General features: G+C 36.9%; 1 protein-coding gene and 2 pseudogenes across 1 annotated transcript; 1 reads left to right on the top strand and 2 right to left on the bottom strand.

The window, feature by feature from the left end:
• Positions 1–3252: 3252 nt before the first annotated feature.
• Positions 3253–17101, bottom strand: LOC120167890 (annotated as a pseudogene).
• A 515-nt stretch (positions 17102–17616) lies between these two features.
• LOC120168026 lies at positions 17617–18969 on the top strand (annotated as a pseudogene).
• Positions 18970–20246: 1277 nt separating this feature from the next.
• LOC120167889 (acyl-coenzyme A thioesterase 13-like) lies at positions 20247–21640 on the bottom strand. The gene is made up of 3 exons (XM_039176775.1): positions 21401–21640; positions 21155–21295; positions 20247–20396 (listed from the first exon to the last, which is right to left on the bottom strand). The coding sequence occupies exons 1-3, from the start codon at positions 21590–21592 to the stop codon at positions 20253–20255; spliced, it is 477 nt and encodes a 158-aa protein (XP_039032706.1). The 5' UTR covers positions 21593–21640; the 3' UTR covers positions 20247–20252.
• Between the last annotated feature and the right edge of the window lie 1975 nt (positions 21641–23615).

The raw sequence follows: 23615 nt of genomic DNA, 5'->3' as shown, positions 1-23615 counted from the left end.
TTTTTATTTCACGTTGCGATTATCTCGTTGCGATAGTTATTTCCGCGTTGCGATTTTCATTCTCGAAACTATTCTTCTTCTGCATTACTTCAACCAAAAGACAAAGCAAAGACAAATACTAACTTCACAGGCTAAACAGTTTAGCAGTATTGGCAGCAATCGAATGAATTTAATAAGAAATCTAAGTGAAATGGTTAATCTATTATTGAAATTACCAGTAAACTTATCATCAATCTCAATATGAAAAACCTAAAATAATGCAAAAATTTCAAAATAAAAATAAAAAAACTAACCCTCGTAGGTTGATTTTCCATTTCTGAATGATTGTGAGGGATTTTTGACTGTGAATGGTTGTGAGGGATTTCGCCGGCGATGGGGACGGAAATCTTCGGAGATGGGTACGGATTTCGCCGTAGAGAGTGAGAGATGGAGATGGGACTGAGTGTTGTGTTTATGGGTTTGAGGTTATGAGTTGCGATTACTGTGGACGGTTCATTTTCCGATTTATTAAGAAAAAATACGTGTTTGGAATTTGAAAAAAAAAATACGCGTTAATACGAATGGCGCTATGTAAATCGCGTTGCGAAAGTCAGTATCGCGTTGCGAAAGTAAGTATCTCGTTGCGATTTTGTATTATCGCATTGCGATAGTAAGTATCGCATTGCGATTTTCCCAATTCGCGTTGCGATTTACTTATTCGCATTGCGATTTTCCCAATTCGCGTTGCGATTTACTTATTCGCATTGCGAATTGGGAAAATCGCAACGATACTGTAGACCATCGCAACGCGATTTTCAACTATCGCATTGCGAAAATGCAACGCGAATTTGCGATAATGGAGATCGCGTTGCGAATTAGCGATCGCATTGCGATTTTGTTGGTCATTTTGGCAAATCCGGAAAAAGTTTGTTAAAATCGTATATTATATGGGATTTTTGGTCACTGAGGTTATTTTCTCGGTTTATTAATATATTCGTATTCGACACATACATCCATATCGATCACTGACGATAGTACCAGACGACATAGAATAGGATTTATGTACGGCCAGAAACAGAATTCGATCTAGGCAGAGAGGCAGAAGAGTTGATAAACCGGATGCAGTCCTCAACGGAAGCGTTTCTATGAGAATCAACAACATGAGACACAAATGGCTTTGAAGAGGAGGTAACCCTAGGAGGAGAAGGCCTAAAAAATCTGGTTAAACCCTTTGCTACTTTGCGACCAAAATTTTTTAGAAAGCTTACCGGTGAAAATTCACGCGCTGTACATCTCCACCACCTACAATTCCAGGGATTAGCTTTGTCCATGGCAGAGCCATTGGCCTTGTTGCTCTCTTTAGTCAGCATCTTCTCTGAGAGACAAATGATGGAGTTAAAAGGGATGGGAGAGTTTGATATATATACATATAAAATGAGAGAAGAATGCATAAATAGTTGAGCTAAAAAAAAGGGTTAAGAGATGTAAAATTTACGAACGAAAGGGATGGTATAATGAAGCCCCACTCAAGAAAGCTACAAATGAAAAGACGAAATGGTATGATTGCGTGAAATATTTGGAGGGACCTTAATTTCTTATGCACACACGAGGGGCTATCAAAACATCAACCATTTGTTCAAAAAGAGAGAGGGAAATGATTTAAGGCCAAGGCATGTCAATTGGATTCATCCAAACTAGAACTGTCACAAAATGATGGACTCATATTTATATATTATTTATAAAATTTTCATGTCATAATACTTCAAATCCGGTTTGAACAGTAACAGTTAGCGATAATTAACATTATTATAACGAGAATTGATAAAATTGATTTTAAATATTAGGGAGGAACAAACCTTCTTCGAGTGATTCGATAGATTTTGGATATGAAAGAACACCGTCATCAAAGAAAATTCATATGTTTTAGTGATCCTTTCGGGTAAGCGTTTTACTAAAAGGGATAATTCTGTTAAATCATGATAGGTCTTCAACACGTGCATTAAGATGTGATTTAGAGATCAATCTTACTAATTAAAAATTAAATGACCCTTATTTTCATATGTAATGGGATAAAGGGGAGGTAGGATAGTAGGCTGCCCCCAACGCCAGGTTGAGAGATGCTTCCGTAGGAGACCTCCGAATTATGAATTGCTCTCCGTGAGACTCGATCCCACGACCACAAGGTTAAGAGCCTTGTGCTCTATCAATCTTACTAATGAGATTACTAAATAAGTAACGCTGGTGTAATTTGAAGTTTGTCCACGTTTTATATATACAAGAGTCTAATGTTAACAAAAGAAATAGCTTAAGCAATGATTTTATATTGTCTAGCGGGATAATTTATTTGGATAAAATCACTGCTTAAGTGGACGATCTCCACGTTTTCTTTTTGGTTAAGATAGTTGATTCGAACATAATAATTTCTTACAATATATTCATGCCATAATGGTACTATAAGTAATATTTCACAATATATTATAGCATATAAAAAAATTGTTAAAAACACACGGGCTGAGAATTTCTTAACCTGCGCATTAAGGCTAAAAGTTTAAAACAATATTAGCACAGAATAAATAAATATATGATTAGACATGGCAAAAGATGATACTTTGTAAAATGCAAAAGGAAAATTACAAATACAACTGTACTCGCACTCTCCCCGTTGATATAGTGGGTTTTGTTTTGTGCCTCAAAAAATCAAATTCACAATCAACGTATGTATAGAATAAGTTTTCTTCTCTCTGTCCAAAAGTTGTGTAAAAAAGGGGCAACGGACATATTGAGCTCATGGCAGTGGGGACCTAAAATGACACTCCGACCAATGGCTAAATTCTGTGCCGAAAGCTGGACTCTAACCGATGGCTTTTTGAACATGTATTTATTGAATAATTGAACCTAAGACTAGATGTATACCGCCACTCAACTCATACTCATGTAATTATGTGTCTTCAAAACATATCACATGTATTTATTCTTTTTTTCAAATAAAATTTATATAATTTTATTTTATATTTTTACCCCTAATTTTCTTTTTCTTTTAATTTCATCCCATCTTGCCATGTAAACAAAAGAAACTTTCTGCAGGAAGCGCTTCGGCTTCAGTGACACAAAAAGGTGCTAGACAGATAAATAATCTTGAATAGGTGTCAGAATATAGGGTATATTTCAATTAAAGAAAAACCCCTCATTCAATGCTCCAAAACAATGCTTCTAGGCTCAATCTTGATAGGCTATTATTATTAACAAGCATATACGGTCTATGTAGCAGATTATACGAACAATGTTCTTCTGAAGACGAGCATTTTTTAACCCAACATATTTATGTGCAGTAGCCTATATATTTCACAGAATAATTGTGTACAACTCAATTACTGTTATAAATTCCTACATTTAGACTTTTTTAACGGAAATAACAGTCAATGTACAACAGAACAGGTGTTGGAGACCATCCCAAACTTGTCGACATAATGTCGAGAACGGCGAGACAAGTTTGAAGGCTTTTAACGAAATAAATCTTCACCTCCACCACTTCTCTATGTTTCCTCTGGTAAGTGTAGTGAGAATAAAGCAATGAAAAATACTCGGTAGTGTTAAAAATAAAGCCAAGACTCACCTTGCTGAAATATGCAAAAATATACAAGGGAGCTTTGATGCCCGTAGTCATGGCATGCTCATCAACAAGGTCGGGCTGTCAAGAAGGTGAAGAAAACTATAGCCGACCCAATGCAAATGCTCAATGTTGACAATGAGTCAAACCACTCATACAGAGACCGCTTGAACCGGCAAAAGAGACTCTTGCTTGCCTTCAACAAAGTTGATTAGTTCCTTTGGTGCAACAACCAAATTCAACCATTCTTGTAGTTCTTCACCTTCTACTTTCTCATTTTCTGAATAAAACAAAGCATTCATTAGACCTCAACATTAAGTAATAATTTATTGCCCTTTCACCTTTTTAAAGATACAGAGTATCAAGTTGAAAACTATATTCAATCTATTTAAAGAGTGTGGATGTAACAACAAGAGGATATGAACCCCATTGTACTGAAGATAATTTAAACAAACCAATGCCTAATAGCATTTAAGATCTTATAATCCAACCAGAGTTTGTCCGGGAACATTGCCAAAATAGCAACACATATTCATCATACAGCAAGACAGGTTTGGCCAACACAGGAATGGGACAAATTTTCTTTAAGGTAAAAGTTAAAACTTTTCTGAATATTATTCCCTAAACAAGAAAACGATATAAGGAAAGGTAATATGACTAATGGTAGGATGCCTTGACCTAATAAAAATTGGCAATCATCACCTGTTACATCCCTTAAAAGTTTCAATTAGATTATTAGTCGGATGCCTTACCTAATAAAAATTGGCAATAATAACCTGTTACATCCCTTATAAGTTTCAATTAGATTATTAGTCGGATGCCTACCTAATAAAAATTGGCAATCATCACATGTTACATCCCTTATAAGTTTCAATTAGATTTTATGCTCAGAAAAATATGTCAATGTCCATACAAGAACAAGAACTTATAGCTAAAAAAATGAAAAAAAAAATTTGGATGGCCAGGAATTTTGACGTACAAAACAGGTAGACACAACATATTATACCTTCCAGGTGGGCGCCAAGCCCTTCCAAAACAGTTGGATTAGCACGTACAACAGAAAGGGCTACTTCATGGGCAGACTGTAATAATGCCTTCACCTCTCTTTGGAGAAGATCAACTAACTGTCCCTGTACGTTCCATTCTGGATCACTCTTCATTACAGGTAGTGTAGGAATTGGAAACAGAAACAATAAAATAAACTTCTATGAAAGAGTAAAAACTGACCTGATCTCTTCCCCAAAGAACTGCACCCCCAGATTCATCCATGCCTCCACCAGATAGTGTAGCTAAAGAGAGAGGGCCTATAGTCTGATTAAGACCATATTCAGCTACTGCCTTGTATGCCATGTCTGTCGCCCGCCTAATATCATCAAGTGCACCGGTAGAAACACGACCTGAATAGACATCTTCCTCTGCAGCACGTCCACCAAGAAGTGTAACCAAACGACCACGTAACTCATCAATGAAGAGTAAATATCTATCCTCATTGGTAGGAGGAATATAAGTAAAACCCAATGCTCCTCCAGATCTTGGCAGTATGCTCAGTTTCTGCAGACACAGAAAGAGTTGACTGGTAATAATATCACACATTTAACCTGAACAAAAACAAAAGCAGCTGTGATGATTTATGTCCATTGTATGACATTGTATCTCTATTGAAAAAACCAACCTTCATAAGTTGAACCTTATAATTCTGAATTCTGTGTAGTCCAATACCAAGTGGACCTCCACATGTACCCAAAATGGAAATTGATGTAACATGTAAAGAAACCTAATGCTCCAAATTCAGTTTTTAATTTTCAAAATGTTGCATGAAGATTTGAAAATAGTATACGACTGTTTCTGAGGTTGGTGTTAAGTACAAACACTCCGTTAAAAACAGGGTGGCGGTTGGAAGAAGAAACTTGGTTTCTTTAACATGTTCCAACTTTCTTAACTGAAATTGAACTCAAGGCACCAAATGCTAGACATTCCATTTTTTACGTCCATAAACAGAGGTCACAGTTGATTCACCCTGGAGAAAAGGTATTGCCAGACCTTCCCAACTCACAAGTAACAAAAGAGAAACATACGATTAGGAAGGACAATACTAACAAGCCTATCATATACTAAATAATGATACAATAAAAATGATTGACCTGTGACCATCTCTAGTACATGACAGAAACAGTTGATGCAGTCTCTTAAACCACATGCTACATGGGTGCGGGTTCAGAACTTCAGATTCCATTCAAATTTCATATTTTCTTCATCATTTCCAAATTTCAGACTAAGATATAATAAAAGGGGGGGGGTGAAACATTATGTTAATTATTGCCATGCTTTACCTCAACACGTGGCTGTCCACCAAGAAGGTTTGCAACAGCTGTACCTACTACTGCATGGCCAGCTTCATGCCTTGCAACCACAGCCTTCTCACTTCCCTTCAATTTGGCAGTTTTCTTCTCTATGCCCTATGAAATATAATTATTTTTGTCACTCAAATTCAATTTAATATTTACTCAATTTGTCTGTAAAATTACACATCTTCTGAGACAGATGTCTAAGAGGAAATGAGGAATGGTGTAAATCACAATAGATTGGTCGAAATCCTTCATCCCTACTGAGAGTCTGATCAGAAAGTGCAAAAGGTAATATAAAAGCATTGCATAAAACATTTTCCCCCTCATCAAAACTTAACTTTCAAGACGAGGAAAAATGTGCTGTAAATTCTTCAAACAAGCGGATGAAGGAAACAGTTGAACATAATGGATGTAAAATGAGGTGTCACAAATAGCAACAAGAAAACTGCAAGAAATACACAAACAAAATTATGTTCAGACGGAGAGAGAGAGTTACAGCTATTGATCGTTCTACAGCCTGGATGAAGTCAATTCTCTCTACAAGAACTTTATTATTTCGTCCAGCGAGCAAGGCTGCTTCATTTACCAGATTTGCAAGGTCAGCCCTGCAAAATTAAAAGGACATATAATTATTCCCACTTCATCAAAAAGTAAGTATTTAAGAAGAAATAGGCTGAAGGAGATTGGGAAGCATTGTATTTAAATATGACAAAATTAAAAAGAAATACCCAGTAAAACCAGTAGTCATAGAGGCAATGCCACCAAGATCAACATCCTCTCCAAGGGGAAGTTCCTTCTTAAAAACATGCACTTTTATAATAGCTTCTCTTCCAATCCTGTCAGGAGCCTCGACCTGGAAACCATACCAGACATAACATCCATGCGATACGAGTTGAGCAAGAACTGGTTGATGTGGCAAATTCCAACATTCAGCGAGTTAATTCAAACATAGTGCATCATACAAACCATAACAACACGATCAAATCTCCCTGGTCGACGTAGGGCAGGATCCAAGACATCAGAACGGTTGGTAGCTCCAAGAACAATCACAGCAGAATTGCTGTCAAATCCATCCATCTCCTGCAATGTAGTTCCAAAATATTAGCTTCAAAGGGGAATGGTCACGAGGTCCAAATGAGAGAAGAACCATGATAGAAAGTTACAGTAAGTTTTCGGTGAACAACTTACAACTCTACAATTCTACGAACTCACTTGCAGAACAACTTATGAATGGAACTTCTGCTTCACCAGCCACAGCTTTTGCTAGAAGAGTCTTACCTGTCCCAGGAAGACCCACCTGCATCATAAACACAACCATAAATAGCAACTATATTTCAATTTTAGAAAATGAGCTAATGTTGTAAGGAAACCATCATATAATACTAGCATCTAAGCACTGAGTGGAAATGGTGCGGACATTGAATTCCATCTGAAAACCTTGTGAACTTACCTTGACAACAATTACAAGTAGAAAGCTTTAGAGGACCAAAGCTTTCGGTGAAAGATACAGCCAGAGACGGAATTAGCAAACTTAAAGCAACAATTTTCAGAAATAACGAAGTTTTTCTCATAGCCAATAGCTTTTAAAGCTTCTTCAGCAGCATGACATAAAGTTTCAACTAATCCTTTTCAGAAAAGCCACAATATTTATCAACTCACCAGCAAAACTCCTCGGGGAGGACGAGCACCAAGCCGTATATACCTGTCTGGATTGCTCAGAAATTCCTTCACAGTAAACATAAAAATATAAACACAATAGTAGAATTTAGGGGAGCATTACTGTTACAGATTATTAGGCTAACTTCTAGACTAATATATAGTCCATTAAATGTAATATATTTGTTATGTATATAAATTGCCTATTCTAGTGATGAATAATAAACACAATAGTAGAATTTAGGGGAGCATTACTGTTACAGATTATAGGCTAACTTCTAGACTAATATATAGTCCATTAAATGTAATATAGTTTAGCTATATTAGTTATGTATATATATAGCCTATTCTAGTGATGAATAATAAACACAGAAATCTTTCCCTACTGTCTCTACCGTTTCTACATGGTATCAGAGGGTATATTCAAGTAATTGTTTTCTTTGGGGGGGCTGTTTGGGTATCAAAAGAAAAGGTTTTTTTTTGGCCAATTTTAGTTGGCAAACTTCGGAGGCTCCTCTCTCGACACCGCCAGCTCCAGGAGGTCCGTCGTGCGCCGATAGTCTGTTCTGGAAAGTCCGCTTGCCAGACTCCCAGCGTGTGAAGCTCACGCGCAGCCACAAGATTCCGCCACCGATTTCGTCCGCCGTCATCTCCACTCAGTTCCGACCACACCCTGCCATCGCCCATGTCTCTGATTCGCTGTTTTTGTTTTGGGTAGTCGTCTTCATTTTTTTTTTTTTTGATAAATCAATTCAATTTTATATCCAAAAGAGCATTAAACTGCTTCAAAACACTGAAAGTTCTTACATAAAATATCAACACATACAACACTATACAACAAAACTGAAAACATCAATGTTCAATACCCCATTGATTACAAAGAGTATTATTGACATAGTCATTTCTATTTATTTCTCTACCCTTAAGTTGAATAGCAACAGAGTCTTTAATAGCAAGGAGTAAGGCATTAACATTTCTTGAGCGTCCTTGGTAAATTCTCTTGTTTCTCTCCTCCCAAATAATGTAAGTAAAAGTAGTCCAAGCTAGCTTCATAATAGTAGTGAGTAGTGATTTTCCTTTCCATGAAGCACAAGCCCATGAAATGTGAGCATTCCATGAACAAGTTCCTCTGCAAATGCCATTAAGATGCAGAACAGAGTTCCAAACAGAATTTGCCACAGAACAATGTAGAAACAAGTGGTCCCTAGTTTCCATCTCTTCATTACAAAGCACACAAATACCGTCAACGTTTAACCCCATACGAATCAGCCTATTTTTGGTTGGTAATCTGTCAAGGAAAGCCATCCAAGTAATAATACTATACTTAGGGACATGAAGAGGAAACCAGAATAGTTTATGCCAAGTAACCTTGTCATCTTTGTTACGGATGTGATGCCATATGTCTTTGATTGATTGAGTTCCAGAAGCAAAAATGGGGGCAGCGTGATTCCTCATACTTAGCAGTTTACGAAAGCTCCAGCTTGTATTGATCCTAGCCTCCATAGTCCAAAAATCAGTGTTCTTCATTTTTACACTCTATTTGGTTGTTGTTTTCTTTATTCCGCTGTGGGCTCGTTGATTATGGGATAAGAAGGATAAATTTTTGTCTGATATCGCTCCGGTTACTTCTAAAATTAATGACCATAAGTTAAATGGTTTTAATTTTCTCGAGTGGAACCATATGATTGATTTGTATTTACTAAGTCTTTCTATGGATAGTCACTTGACTAATAATCCTCATATGGATGATTATCGTCTTCCTCAGTTGAGAGAAGATGCTCAATTGTATATCCAGATTCGTAACTCTATTGATAGTGAGATGGTGGGTATGGTTAGTCATTGCAAGACGAGGAAACAATTGATGAACTATTTGCAACTTTTATATTCTGGTAAAGGAAATCTCTCTCGTATCTATGATATTTGTCAGAGTTTTTACAGGGCTAAGTAAAAAGATCGGACTTTGAACAGTTATTTTATGGACTTCAAGAAGACATACGAAGAACTTAATATGTTGCTTCCATCTGGTGCCGATATAGAAGTCCAACGAAGTCATGGAGAAAAAGTGGCAATTATGAGTTTTCTTGTTGGTATTCCCCCAGAATTTGAGACAGCCAAATCTCAAATCCTTTTGAGTTCAAAAAATTTTCAGCCTTGAAGATGTTTTTCGAAGAGTTCGTCGTAACGAAAATTCTCTACTTGTCATGTCTTCTCAGTCCACCAGTGTTCTCCTTAGTCGTGCTACCTCTTTCGACTCTGGAAAACAACAGTCCAAAAGTGGCGCACCTAATAGAAACATGGGATCAAGATCCAATCGATCTGATCAGCAATTTAGAGTTCGTGGACGTGAGCATGGAGAAATTGTGTGCCAATATTGTCATAAACCGGGACATTTCAAGCGTGATTGTCGGAAGCTGCAATCTAAGAGAACTCAATTTGCTCATGTTGCATCTAATGTAGAAACTTCTTCACTGGTTGTTAAGATATCTACGGATGAGTAAGCCAAGTTTATTCATTTCAAGAAACTATGAATCCACTATCTGCCCCCGTTTCCGCCCTTGTTGAGTCAGGTAAACCCAATACATGCCTTGTTTCACCTCGTCAAAATGGGTCATTGATTATGGTGCTACAGATCACATGACAGGTAAGTCTTATTTCTCACTTTAAATCCTAATCATCTATTTTTGAACTATGTTTTATAATATTTTGATATAAACATCAAGGTAAAATGTTTTTTGTCTTAGTTAAATTTGTTCAAAGTTTTTAAAAATAATTCAAAGTCCATTAAACTAGAATTTGAGCACAAAAAAATTTTCTGGATATGTAGTACCGGTACTATTCTTAAAGTATCGATACTACATGAACAGTACTGATATTGTTCATGTGGTACCGATACCAAAGGTAAGAGAAGTATCGATACTCTCTATGTAGTATCGATACTACCAAATGTTTTCCACAATTGCTCAAATTCTATAATGCAAAATAGATATCGATACTCAAGGGGTACCAATACTACTTTACACAGTGGTATCAATATCATGTAGCATAGTATTGATACTAAAGGGGTACCAATACTACTTTACACAGTGGTATCAATATCATGTAGCATAGTATCGATACTGGTCAAGCCCAACGGTCTTCATCGGCTAGTTTATTTAAATATTACAAAGGTACTATCGATACTCATTAAAGGAGTATCGATACTCCCAGTTTTGGGCAGTTTTATTTTGCAGAAAATTAATCCCCAATGGCTCCAAAATATCTTCAACGACTAGAAACGACCACAAACTCATTCCAACATATAAAAACAAGTTGAGGACACTTGAAGAAGGTTGGAAAACACTTATCCAAGCAATCAAACACAAGAGAATAGTTTTTTATTCTTATTTTCCTTTCTCTTGTAGATATTAGTGTTTTTAGTGAGCTTAATTTTTATAAACACCTTCCTTTAAGAGGTTTTCTTGTTTACATCTTTTATTCCTTTTGTAAAGGGGATTGGTTCTATCTTAGCCTTTGAAAAGCTAGGGAGTTGTAAAGGTCATCTCTTTATCCTGGAAAAAGAAAGAAGAAATTAGTGAATTTGTTAGAAAATCCTAAGTGAGAAGCTTAGATAGTGGATATAGACTTGGTTGAGAAGTTGAATCACTATAAATCCTTGTGCAAATTGTTTCATCTTTGTACTCCTTACTCCTTAAACTCAAAAAGCAATTCACCCCCTCTTGGCAAATTATTCGGTTGATCAATTTGAGCTTCATCTAACCTAACATCTATGACTCATGTTACTTTAGCCGATGGTTCCACATCAAATGTTATTAGCTCTCGCACTTCCAATCATACTCCATCTATCAATTTGTCATCTGTTTTGAGTTTACCACAATTATCCTTTAATTTGATGTCAGTTGGTAAACTTACACGTACTCTTAACTGTTGTGTCTCATTCTTTCCCGATTATTGTTTGTTTCAGGATCTCTTGACGAAGAATATTATTGGTAAATGACATGAATCTAATGGTTTCTATATCCTTGATGCCCAATAACATGAATTTGTTGCCTGCACTGGGATTCTTACTCCTTTTGAAGAACATTGTTGATTGGGGCATCCTTCACTTCCTTCTTTGAAGAAACTTTTTCTTCAGTTTTCCTACTTGAAAACTTTAGATTGTGTCTTGTCAGTTTGCTAAGCATCACCGCATTAGTTTAAGTCCTAGAGTCGATAAACAAGCCTTTGCTCCTTTCGAGTTAGTCCATTCTGATGTTTGGGGTCCAAGTCCAGTTACCTCTAAATTTGGTTTTCGTTATTTTATTACCTTTTTTGATGATTATTCTCGAATGACATGACTTTATTTGATGAAATCTCGTCCTAAATTGTTTACTCATTTTTCTTCTTTTTGTGCTAAAATTCGAACTCAATTTAGTACACCTGTACAAATATTGCGAAGCAATAGTATAAAAGAATATCTTTCTGATCCTTTTCGCAAATACATGTGTGAGCGAGGCATTCTCCACCAAACCTCATGTGTTTACACCCCTTTACAAAACGGTGTTGCCGAAAGAAAAAATCGACATTTTGAAACTACTCAAGCATTGTTATTTCAAATGTGGGTTCCAAAATGTTTTTGGGTTGATGTCGTGTCTATCGCTTGCTTTCTAATCAATCGTATGCCTTCTTCTATTTTGTTGAGTAAAACACCTTTCCATACCTTGTTTTCAAATAAAAAAATGGTTTCTCATCTCAGTAAGGTGTACTTGTTTTCAGGTTACTAAGATTGATCCCAAGTCTTTGAAATGTGTGTTTTTGGGATATTCTCGTTCACAAAAAGGTTATCGTTGTTATTGCCCCATCCTGGGTAGAAATCTTGTGTCTGTCGATGTTAAGTTTTTAGAACAAACACCTTTCTCTTTTTCTTTTTCTTCAAGTTCTGTGTATCAAAAGGAAGATGATTTATAAATCTATCATGTCTCGTCAAATTTGGAGTCGTCATCTTTTATGTTGGTTTAGCCTTCAGTTGTTAAGTCTCCGATTAAAAACACCTACTCAAGTCACCCACAACTTGTCAGCTCCAACCCTGTTATAGAAGTTCTAAAATCATATCCTAATGAGCCAATATCTCCGTCATTAGATCCAGTCGCTATAGATGACCTTGACCTACCTATTGCTATTCGAAAAGGTAAATGTACATTTTTTTTTATAAGAATTGAAGGCCTCATTAAAAACCTCATTCTTAATTAATGGAGCTTGAAAGAAAGCTCCATAATCATTGGAAGGAGGAAAAGAGTGCCTTAAAGTATCATTCATCAACTTAATTACATAAGATACAACCAGGACAACACCCCTATCAAAAGCAAAAAAAAACCAAACAGAGCACTTAAACAACAAAAAACAACAACACTAACTTAGACTTGACCTCCTAAGCTAGGTCCCCATCAACTAATGGTGAGTCCTGATTGTCAAACCGGCGAGATTAATACAAAATAAGAGTTTATACAACCCAAAGAACAGACATAAAACAAACAACAAAAGGCCTTCTACACTCAACCAATTCCCTGCTTAGCTAGCCTGTCAGCGTCCAAATTACAGCTCCTAAGAATCCATTTAAGAACAAAACCCTTATCATAAATTGCAGCCCCAATTTCCTCCACCAGATCACTGAAAAAGACCGGGACAGAATGCAGTTTTAAAATCCATTCCACTGCATTTTTGCAATCACTCTATATAATTAGCCTTCCCTTATTAGCCTAATCAGACGAATAGAACAAATCAATTCCTTCCTTAATAGCTTTCAATTCTGCCAAAGTAGAAAGACCAGGCCCTACTGCAAAAGAGAAAGAGGCTAAGGGACAACTGTTAGAATCTCTCAAAATACCCCCAATTCCACCTTGCATACCATCTCCATGTACATACCAATTTCTTTTGTTGTATCTTATAATTGTTTGTCTTCATCTTCCCTTGCCTTTCTTACATCCCTAGATACTATTTTCATCCCTAAACCTGTTCGAAAGGCATTAGCTCATCCCAGATGGTGTACAACTATTGTTGAGGAGATGACTGCTCTACATGACAATAGTACGTAGACTTTGGTAAATTTGCCCACATGTAAACAAGTTATTGGGTGCAAATAGGTGTTTACTCTTAAATTCAATACTGACGGATCTATTAATCGATTGAAAGTTAGACTTGTTGCCAAAGGATTTGCTCATACCTATGGAGTGGATTATCATGATACATTCTCCTGTTGCTAAACTGGCCTCGGTTAGATTATTTATTTCTCTTGCAGCCATTTTTTATTGGCCTTTGCATCAGTTGGATATCAAGAATGCCTTTCTTCATTGGAGATCTTTAGGAGGAGCAACCACCTGGTTTTGTTGCTCAGGGGGAGTATGGGAAGGTATGTTGTCTAAAGAAATCTCTATATGACTTGAAACGAAGTCCTCGAGCTTGGTTTGAGAAATTTAGTGAGTCTATTACGAAGTTCAGGATGCAGAAAAGAAAGTTAGATCATTTTGTTTTCTTTAGAAAGATTGATAAAGGCATTATCCTATTAGTGATTTATGTGGACGATATCGTTATCACTGAAAGTGATTTATGTGGACGATATCGTTATCACTGAAAGTGATTCTAGTGGAATCCCATCTCTGAAGTCCTTCCTCCACACTCAGTTCCACACCAAAGATTTGGGGATGTTAAAGTATTTCTTGGGAGTTGAGGTGAACAGGAGTAAAAGAAGAATCTTTCTATCTCAAAGAAAGTATGTGCTTGATTTATTATCGAAATCGGTAAGTATTGGAAAATCGAACTATCTTATAGTAACGCGTACTGATATTGCGAATCCGGTAAGTGTTCTGAGCCAGTATATGTCATCTCTAACTATTGATCATTGGAAAGCAGTAGAACAAGTTTTGCACTATCTAAAAAATGCTCCTAGACACGAAATTTTATATAGCAATCATGGTCACACTAGGATCGAATGTTCTTCAAATTCGGATTGAGCAAGGAAGATAGAAGATCTACCTCGGGATACTGTGTGTTTGTTGCCTCCAACTTGGTTTCACGAAAGAGTACGAAACAAAATGTGGTCTCACGATTTGGAGCTGAAGTGGGATATAGAGCAATGGCCAAGTCCGTATGTGAAATTATATGGGTATATCAGCTCCGCAATGAAGGTGGAATTAAAGTCCCAGAACCGGAAAAACTCTAGTGTGAAAATCAAGCTATGTTTCATATTGCTTTAAACCCCGTCTTCCATGAACGAACGAAACACATTGAAATTGATTGTCATTTCATTCGCAAGAAGATACAACAAGGTTTGATCACTACTCGATATGTGAAGACCCGAGAACAAATAAGAGATATCTTCACAAAGTCTATCCATGTAACAAGTTGGGCATGATTAATATCTATGATCCAACTTGAGAGGGAGTGTTACAGATTATTAGGCTAACTTCTAAACTAATATATATTTTATTAAATGTAATATATTTGTTACCTAGTTTAGCTATATTAGTTAGGTAGATATGTAACCCTTTCGAGTGATGAATAATATACACAAATTTCTTTCCCCACTGTCTCTACCGTTTCAACAATTACAATTATCAATTACCCACTATCTCTATCGTTTCAACAATTACAAATATCAATTGCAGGAAGCAAATTAAGTAGACGAATATTTAACATACCACAATTTCTTCAAGCTCCTCCTTGACCTCATCGACACCAGCCACATCAGCAAAAGTTATTGTTTCACCTTGTTCAGGAACTTTTGAATCCCTAGAACCTCTTGACTTACGATTCCTAATTTGACCAGCTGTATGCTGCATACATGCATGATTCAGATCAGAACGAAAATGTCACATAGGAAAAATTATTTTATGAATCCTTTCCACCATGTCTTCTGTGGTCCCTGCCAATGAAAACCACCCACTTCACTCTTTTGCCTCCTTGTCATCATTTTTTTAATGATGAATCTTCACTTTTTCTCCATGTCAACATTGTTATGTGTTGTTACATGGAATTTAAATGTCGGTGAATTAATGATATGTAAAAAAAGGGTGGAGTGGGTGGTTTTCATTGGTAGCGACCATGTATGACATTCATAAAATAATTTCTCACCACATAGACATCTTAGTATTGAGAACGTACAACCAAATCCAAACCTGAGAAAAATTCCCAGGGAACCAATGTAGAAGTCCAGCAAGAACAGCAACATAGAACAAAGCTATCTGCAAAAGAGAGCAAGTCAAAAAGATAAAAGCCCGCCAAAGATGTATACGTAAACATGACATAAAAATAACCAAGTGAATGGGTGTAACTGAAGATATTCTTATCCCAAATTGTAATCAATCTCAATCCCACCAAAAACAACCTTTTACATTCCTGTCACTTCAAAAGGATATAGATTCCCAATAATAGATTCCCATATTGTAACCAATCTCAGTCCCACCAACTACGAGAAGGCAGCTTAGCACAAAAAACTACTACATCAACATAACCATGACAATTCAAACAAGTTACAGTAACTCACTTAATAATACCTAAAAAAAAGCTTCAAAAAAGTAATTAAACTAGTTTCACTCGGATCATATCAACGTACAAAATAACACCACAACCTACCAATGCAGAGTTCAAGAAGCCACCAGATCGTTTATCGGGAGAACCAAACTCCACATCATTTTCCAGCATCTTCTCATATGGAGTCTTAATATCACTAGACCGAGTTGTTGTATATACAATTCTCCTCGTAGGCGCCACACTCCTCAACAAAGACTCCGACTCCTGAAACTTACCAATATCACTCTCTTGAAAACTCACTTCATTCTTCAATTTGAACATTATATGAACCCCATCAACCTCAACCTTTTGGACTTGATTAGCACTAATCTTATTCAAAAAGTCACTGTAAGGAACACTGACAAAGGTCGAGGGAGTCCTAGGCTCGGACCCAGGTAACGGAATCCCGGGGCGGAGCAATCGCATAACCAACATAACAATACCCAACTGTAAAAGAAAAACGCCAATTTCTTGAGCTTGAACTATCGGTTGCCACTGCCACTTCTTCCCTTTGGACCACCAAAGCCCGCTTCTTCCGTTCTTTTCTCCTCTCTGATTGGTCGAACCGCCCGAGTTTGTCGGATTCTGTCTCTGCCTCACTCCCTGCCCTCCTTCGCTTTCATTTGTCTCGCCGGAACTTGACTTCGAATCGTTGTTATCTGTACAATTAGCCAAATTTTTGCTCTCTTTGAACCTTAATTTACCCCTTCCGTAAAGATTTAACCTCTCGCGGTTTCCCGAAACGGCTGCGTTCTTTAGGGTGGAGGTGATAAAATTGGAGAAGAAGTTCGGTTTTTGTTGCAAAACACTAAACCGATTGCTGTTGAAGTTTAATCCATGCAGGTAAAGAAGATTAGAGTAAGAATTTGTGCTGAATTTCCCTTGGATTGTTATCGTCGTCGGTCGTAGAAATTCAATCGATGACATTGCTGGAACCCTAGAAATTTTTTTTTTAAAAATAGGCTAATTTATATGTTACTTATGTTGATTAGTCTCGTTTTTTATCTGCAGAAATTCGTAGAGATAGAAACCAAAACAGAGCCATTGCGAAAGAGAATACTTGGGAGAAACTGAGCCGTTGGATTAAAAAGGAAAAACTGTCACGTTTCAGAGTTGACATTATCAAGAAGAAAGGGGCAAAGATTTCGTGTTTAGAGATTACATAGGGTTTTGTGGAACTTAACACGTGGAATGAGTGGGTTGGACTTTGACCAAGATTGTGCGCAGACCACATGTTTTGTGCTGATTGGTAACCACACGCTTGGCTAAGGTGGGGCATTACCTTGGGATATTTTAGGGTTTTTTTTTCCTCAATACTCAAGCGAGTCATTTATTTATAGCACGTTTAGTTCAAATTGTAAAATTATCTTTAAAAATAAGATTATTATAATGTAATATTATTTAGAAAATATTGTATTATACTATTTGATTTATTTAATAAAAATATAAAATTACAGTATTTTTAAAAAATATATAAAATTACCCTGTTGCATTTTTCTTTTCAGTACTCGTTTATACCGCAATCAAAAGCCTGGAGCCAGCCCTCTCACGCGCCTCTGTCAGGTGGTGGTGGCGTCCTTCAGGAAATTCCGAGTGTGCATCCCTGCTGATAAGTCACTTTTGTATGAAACTGCTGATGCTGAATCAAATATCAGGGGAAACCGTAAGGTCGAGGACACACAAGATCTCAGGTTAGTGCCCAAACATCGATCTCAAACGTCCAATTGGTTATATTCATGTCTAATAAACAGGAAGATATTGTTCATATACCTAAATATTACCTACAAACCTCAAATTAGTTTCAACTTGAGAATTCCAGCATGTATGTAGAATCAGATGTATACTTTACTGCAAAGTGCTTGTTTTCCTCTTGGTTTCCATGTTCATGCTCTAAGGCGGCTACTGTAATCTTTCAGTTTCTTTGACAAAGCAGCTGTGGAAATTGAATCAGACCACATAAATGGTATAGTAAACCCATGGAGATTTTGTACAGTAACTCAAGTGGAGGAGCTAAAAGCTGTCATTCGCTTGCTTCCCCATATGGGCTACCGGGAACATCTTTGCTGTTGTCTACAGTCAGATGAGCAATTTATTTGCGTTGCAATGTGAAAGAATGATAACTCGGCAATTCTACTTTCAAGATCCCACCAGCATCGCTGTCGATATTTGACACCCTCAGTGTGATCTTTGGGGTGCCAATCTATGACAGAATTATCGTCTCGGTGACTAGAAAATGCACTGGTCACAAGAATGGCCTAACTCAGCTTCAGCGGATGGGCATTGGTTTCTTCATATCAATATACGCCATGGTAGTGGCAGCAATTCTGGAACTCAAAAGACTCCGACAAATGAGGAGGCACAATTACTATGAGGTTAAGGAAATGCCGATGACAATCTTTTGGCAAGTTCCACAATATTCTCTCATAGGATGTGCAGGTTTTCACGCTGATTGGACAGTTGGAATTTTTCTACGAGCAAGCACCCGATACCATGAGGAGTTTCTGCTCGGCTCTACAACTCACTACCTTTGCACTCGGTAACTACTTGAGCTCTTTGCTCGTTACTATTGTTACCAGTTTAACTGCAAGGAACGGAAAGCTCGGTTGGATACCAGACAACTTAAATTATGGCCATATTACTTTTTCTGGCTTTTAGCAATGCTGAGTGTGCTGAACTTAGGAGCATGTCTGTTGATTGCGAAATGGTACACATATAAAAAGCCTGTGGGGACTCTTTGTTGATTTTGTACCCATTTTACCTGCTGAAGCAACTGTAAACAATTGTATATATAGCATATAGGTCCCCCACTCCCTTTCCAATTCTCTAAACTTGTTCAAAAAATGCCAGAAGAAAAATAATAAAATCTTTAAGTTATATTGTAATCCTAGTCCCTAGATAACACATTGCATCTATTGAAATTCATATATCTTCTATATTCTCACTCATTAAACCGGCACAAAGTTCGTATGCAGATTTGACTGAAAACATTCTATTCTTATCCCATTTCCAGTCCGGTATATCTTCAATGCCCATATAAATTGGGGGCTTAGTACCCACAATGCTTAATAAAGCAGTGCCATGAAGAAAATGCTGAAAGTTTTCCCACATCCACTCTCCATTAGTTCTAACCATTGATCGAACTGGGGGCACCTTGAGACCCTCATTTTCAGCTGCTCCAATTCTAAGGTTCGTTAAAGGTCCCAAATCCCTTTCCTTGGTCGAAAGCAGCCCTTGCAAAGAATATTATATCAAGACTAAAATTACTAACTACTGGTTGGTCTAACGTGATGAGACGTTAGATTCGTTAAACAACGTCGAACTCAATCTTCAAATAAGATTCACAGATATAAATCCAACACAGTTAACAACCTGAATGCAATAGCAGAAAATCACTAACTCTCATACCCTTTCTCATGAAGCTCCAAAACAACATCATTTCTCATCCTTGGCCACATCTTCATTGCATCCAGCCTGAACTTCTCGTTTTACATCTCCGGTTAATTAACCAAAACTTTATCCGTTTCAAAGATCCCTTTTGGAATGATAGTAACTCTCATCATGCCTCCCTCAGCAACAAAGTCTTCCATTGCATCACCAGGATTCAGTAACTTTTTACCCTCATATAAATGGACTAGCTCTCCTTCTTCCTTTGGTCTAGGCTTCAACGTCCACCACCCCAGTGGGAATGTCTCGTTGTAAAGCCACACCACCCTGAAGAGCGTGTACGTTGACCCTTCACCTTTTGGAAATTAGGTTATTTAAAGTAACCGTCGTCATTTGATGTCATCTAGAGTCCCATTCATATTCTGAGTTCTAACACGAAATAGGCTAGATAATGAAATACATATTACTAGAGAATCTTCGTAAAGTCAGAAATCACATAATATGCTTCCAAGAAAGCAGTTCTTAAAATAGTACAAGTAAAACATCCACCAGTTCCTAGTATTTTCTTACAGAAATTTGGAATGGAACTAGAGCTTGCTAGATTGTTCACCAAACAAGGAATGCCGATCTTCATAAAGTCAGAAATCACATAATATGCTTCCAAGAAAGCAGTTCTTAAAATAGTACAAGTAAAACATCCACCAGTTCCTAGTATTTTCTTACAGAAATTTGGAATGGAACTAGAGCTTGCTAGATTGTTCACCAAACAAGGAATGCCGACCTTCAGCAATTAACTCCCCTGTTGCTTTGTTTCTAATATGAGCAATTGTTCCAGAATAATTTCCTCTTTGTCCTAAAGCCCTTGAGGTAATCTCCAACTCGTCCTGCATATGGCCTCTCAGGGATTAGGATCGTATTAAAAGCAGAATAACCAAGTTCTCTTACAGACAGTAGCTAACGTGAAAGAAAAAAGACCAGAGGGATTATGATCTGCAATGGATCATAATCTTGGAGTGAACCTAACTGAACCGATTATAAAAGTCCAGTAGGATCATAGAGAGATATGCTATCAATTCTCTTTTCAGCTTCAAAACAAGAGGCATGAGATAAATCTAGACCTGCAGATCCTGGCTCAAAACCAGAAAACTCATAAACTCGAATCCAAATCTGACTGAACTTGATTTGACCATGAAAAGCAACAATCTGAAGATGCTTAACCCGAATACAGAAAAGATTTGAAACTCAAGATGATTCAACCCGGAAAACCTAATTGGCAAACCCAATGACCCAAACAGAAAACTGATTAAAGCTGAATTTACCCAATCCAAAATCAACACAATCAGCACAGTTTACAGGCGTATATTGATCCAATCTCACGTTTTCTTTTACAACTTTCAACTAGCATACATTCATATTGATCCAAATTCAGAGAGTGAAAAAATCAATTGACTTAAATTCATATGATCGAATCGGCTGACAGATACAAGCCGAAAAAAAGATCAAGAAATAAGTAACAGCGTTGGATCACATGCTGAAAACATTCAATGCATCCTAAAAAATGATTAGTACTAAATTCAAACCAACTCACTACACTAAAGGAGCTAGAAATGCTTAATGGAACTCATGAAAGAGGCTGGCTTACATCGACCTTAGCGGTTCCCAGAAACGAAATGGACATATCGACCGAAACTTTCATAGGAAGATTTATATCAAAGACCGCTGCCCCACCAACTTCATCGACAATATTCACAATGGCGCCCGTTGCTAAATTCCCATTTTTATCCTACCAAGGTTAATTATTCAACAAAAAAACAAGAAATTAAGCCAGATCTCATATCATTCAAATCCAACATAATTTTAGATAGGGCTTTTTTGGGGGATAACTTACTGTGAGGCGAGGAGGGACTTTAAAAGTGCAGGAGACGAAACCAGGCCCGACCCTGTCGACATTGAGGCCGCTTAAGGCGAACTTATTGTAGAAGCTGCGCTCGTAACCAAGTCGGTGAGGGTGAACAGCGAGTCGTGACACGGTCTCCTCTGCTTCTTTGTCAAGTTTGAGAAATTCTTTGACTTTTTCCATTTTCGACCTCTAGCTGATATCGTGAAAACGGAAAAGCATGGAATTATATAAGACGGTTAAAACTTAAAATATCGTTGCGCAGAAACCGGTAATCCAATTAGGGCTGGGTTGGATTAGACATTGGAGTTCAAACGGATCAGTGTTTGGGCTGTTCTTTTAAGCTTAATTTTTAAACGGTTTATTTTAATTAGATTCGATTTAATTTTTTTTAAAATCTTATATTAATTTTAAATTTTAAATTTTATTTTAATAATATTTTTATATTCTATTAAGTAACTTTAATGATTAAAGATGGTGTTGTTCTCCTCAAAAGTATTAGATTCAAATAATTACGTCTATAAGATATTTGTAGGTTTTCAATAATTAAAGAAAATTATGAACCTATTTCGTAACCATTCTCATAAATAGGGATGGCAAAAAAAACCGAACTCGACGGGAAAAACTGAAAATCGAATTAAACGGGTCGGGTTCGGGGATGATAAACGGGGATGGGAAAAACCGTTTATGCTAAACGGGGACGGGGACGAGTTTGGTAATTCCCGCCCTGATTACCCGATTACCCGGCTTGATACCCGACCCAATACACGGCCCGATAAATATTAAAAATAATTATTATATATATATAGTATTAATAAATTTAATTTAAATTTAAATATATATAATATTTATATATTTAATTTAAATATATATACTCGGCCCGATACCCGTTTAAATAATCGTTTATGCTAAATGGGGATACCCGTTTCCCCGCGGTTTTCCCCGATTAACCGATGAGGATGTCTATTTAAATCCCCGCGATTTTTTAAGCGGGGATGTGTATGGATTTTTTAAACGGGGACGGGAGACCAATACTCGGCCCGAACCCGGCCGTTGCCATCCCTACTCATAAACTTCATAGAAAAGAAATAAACTTGTTATAACCTTTGACATAATTTATATTATTTTTTTGAATATAAATTTAATGTTACGATACAACTTGATATAACTCAAGATTTAAGAAATTAATTAACTTTTCGAAAAACCGAAATCATGATTTACACATTTCACACATGATATCAAAACAAACTAAAATTAAAATTGCATATAAATACAAATACAAACTTAATTTTGATCACACTCATTTAACATCATCAGGAACACACCTGTATCGATCTGAGAAGTCTGATAAGGTAGTCTACTGTTGGGTTTGCCTATCAAGATCTACGACAGTGCTAGATCCTAGGAATCAGAAGAAATTATATCATTGTCTCAAAATAATAAATTATAAACTTTATTTAAACAATTTACGAAAATCTACGAATAACTCTTAAAGTACGCGAATCGTGCGAACATACTGGACGAGAAGCACTGGATCTAGTCGATCCTCAATTAGGGAAAACGAGTAACACCATAAAATATAATCCCAAATTAATTATAAATTCAATACCCAATAAACATGCAAAAATACTAAGAATTCTAAGCATTTTTAGATTAATCAGCTTATTTTGGGGCTTTCAATCAGAATTTGACAAAAGGATCGTAAAATCAAACTCAAGACATCAAAAAATATTAAGAGGGAGGTTTTCGAAAAAAATCCAGTCTGGTCAACGATTTGGGTCAATAGCCAACGATAAACGACTATAGTTAACGGCTCAACTCGACTTAGCTTAGTGCGGCTTGATCAGCTCAGTTAGACTGATTCAGTTCGATTCGATTGAATTGATTCAGACTGGTTCGGTTAGGATGGATTGATTGGGTTTGAGTCGATTGACATTTGAGTTGCAAGATTAGGCCAGATAGATGGGTACGGGTCGAGTCAAGATATTGGTCGGGTTGACTAGATTCTAGAAGCACCCCTTAGGTAGTGGAAGAGCCCCATGTGTAGGGACGGCGCGTGGGGGCACATGCGACTTCGGGGGAGCTAAAATTTTTTGATTTTTTTAAAATATAAAATGAGGTTTTGAGTCACTTTCCAAGCTCAGTTAACAACGGTGAACAATAGAGAGCTTGATTTCGTAACACCGAAAACTCATTTTTCTTCACT

Source organism: Hibiscus syriacus, unplaced genomic scaffold (genome assembly GCF_006381635.1).
Source record: "Hibiscus syriacus cultivar Baekdansim isolate YM2019G1 unplaced genomic scaffold, ASM638163v2 tig00111708_pilon, whole genome shotgun sequence".
NCBI classification, from domain to species: domain Eukaryota; kingdom Viridiplantae; phylum Streptophyta; class Magnoliopsida; order Malvales; family Malvaceae; genus Hibiscus; species Hibiscus syriacus.
This window is presented reverse-complemented; position numbering and strand designations above follow the sequence as displayed.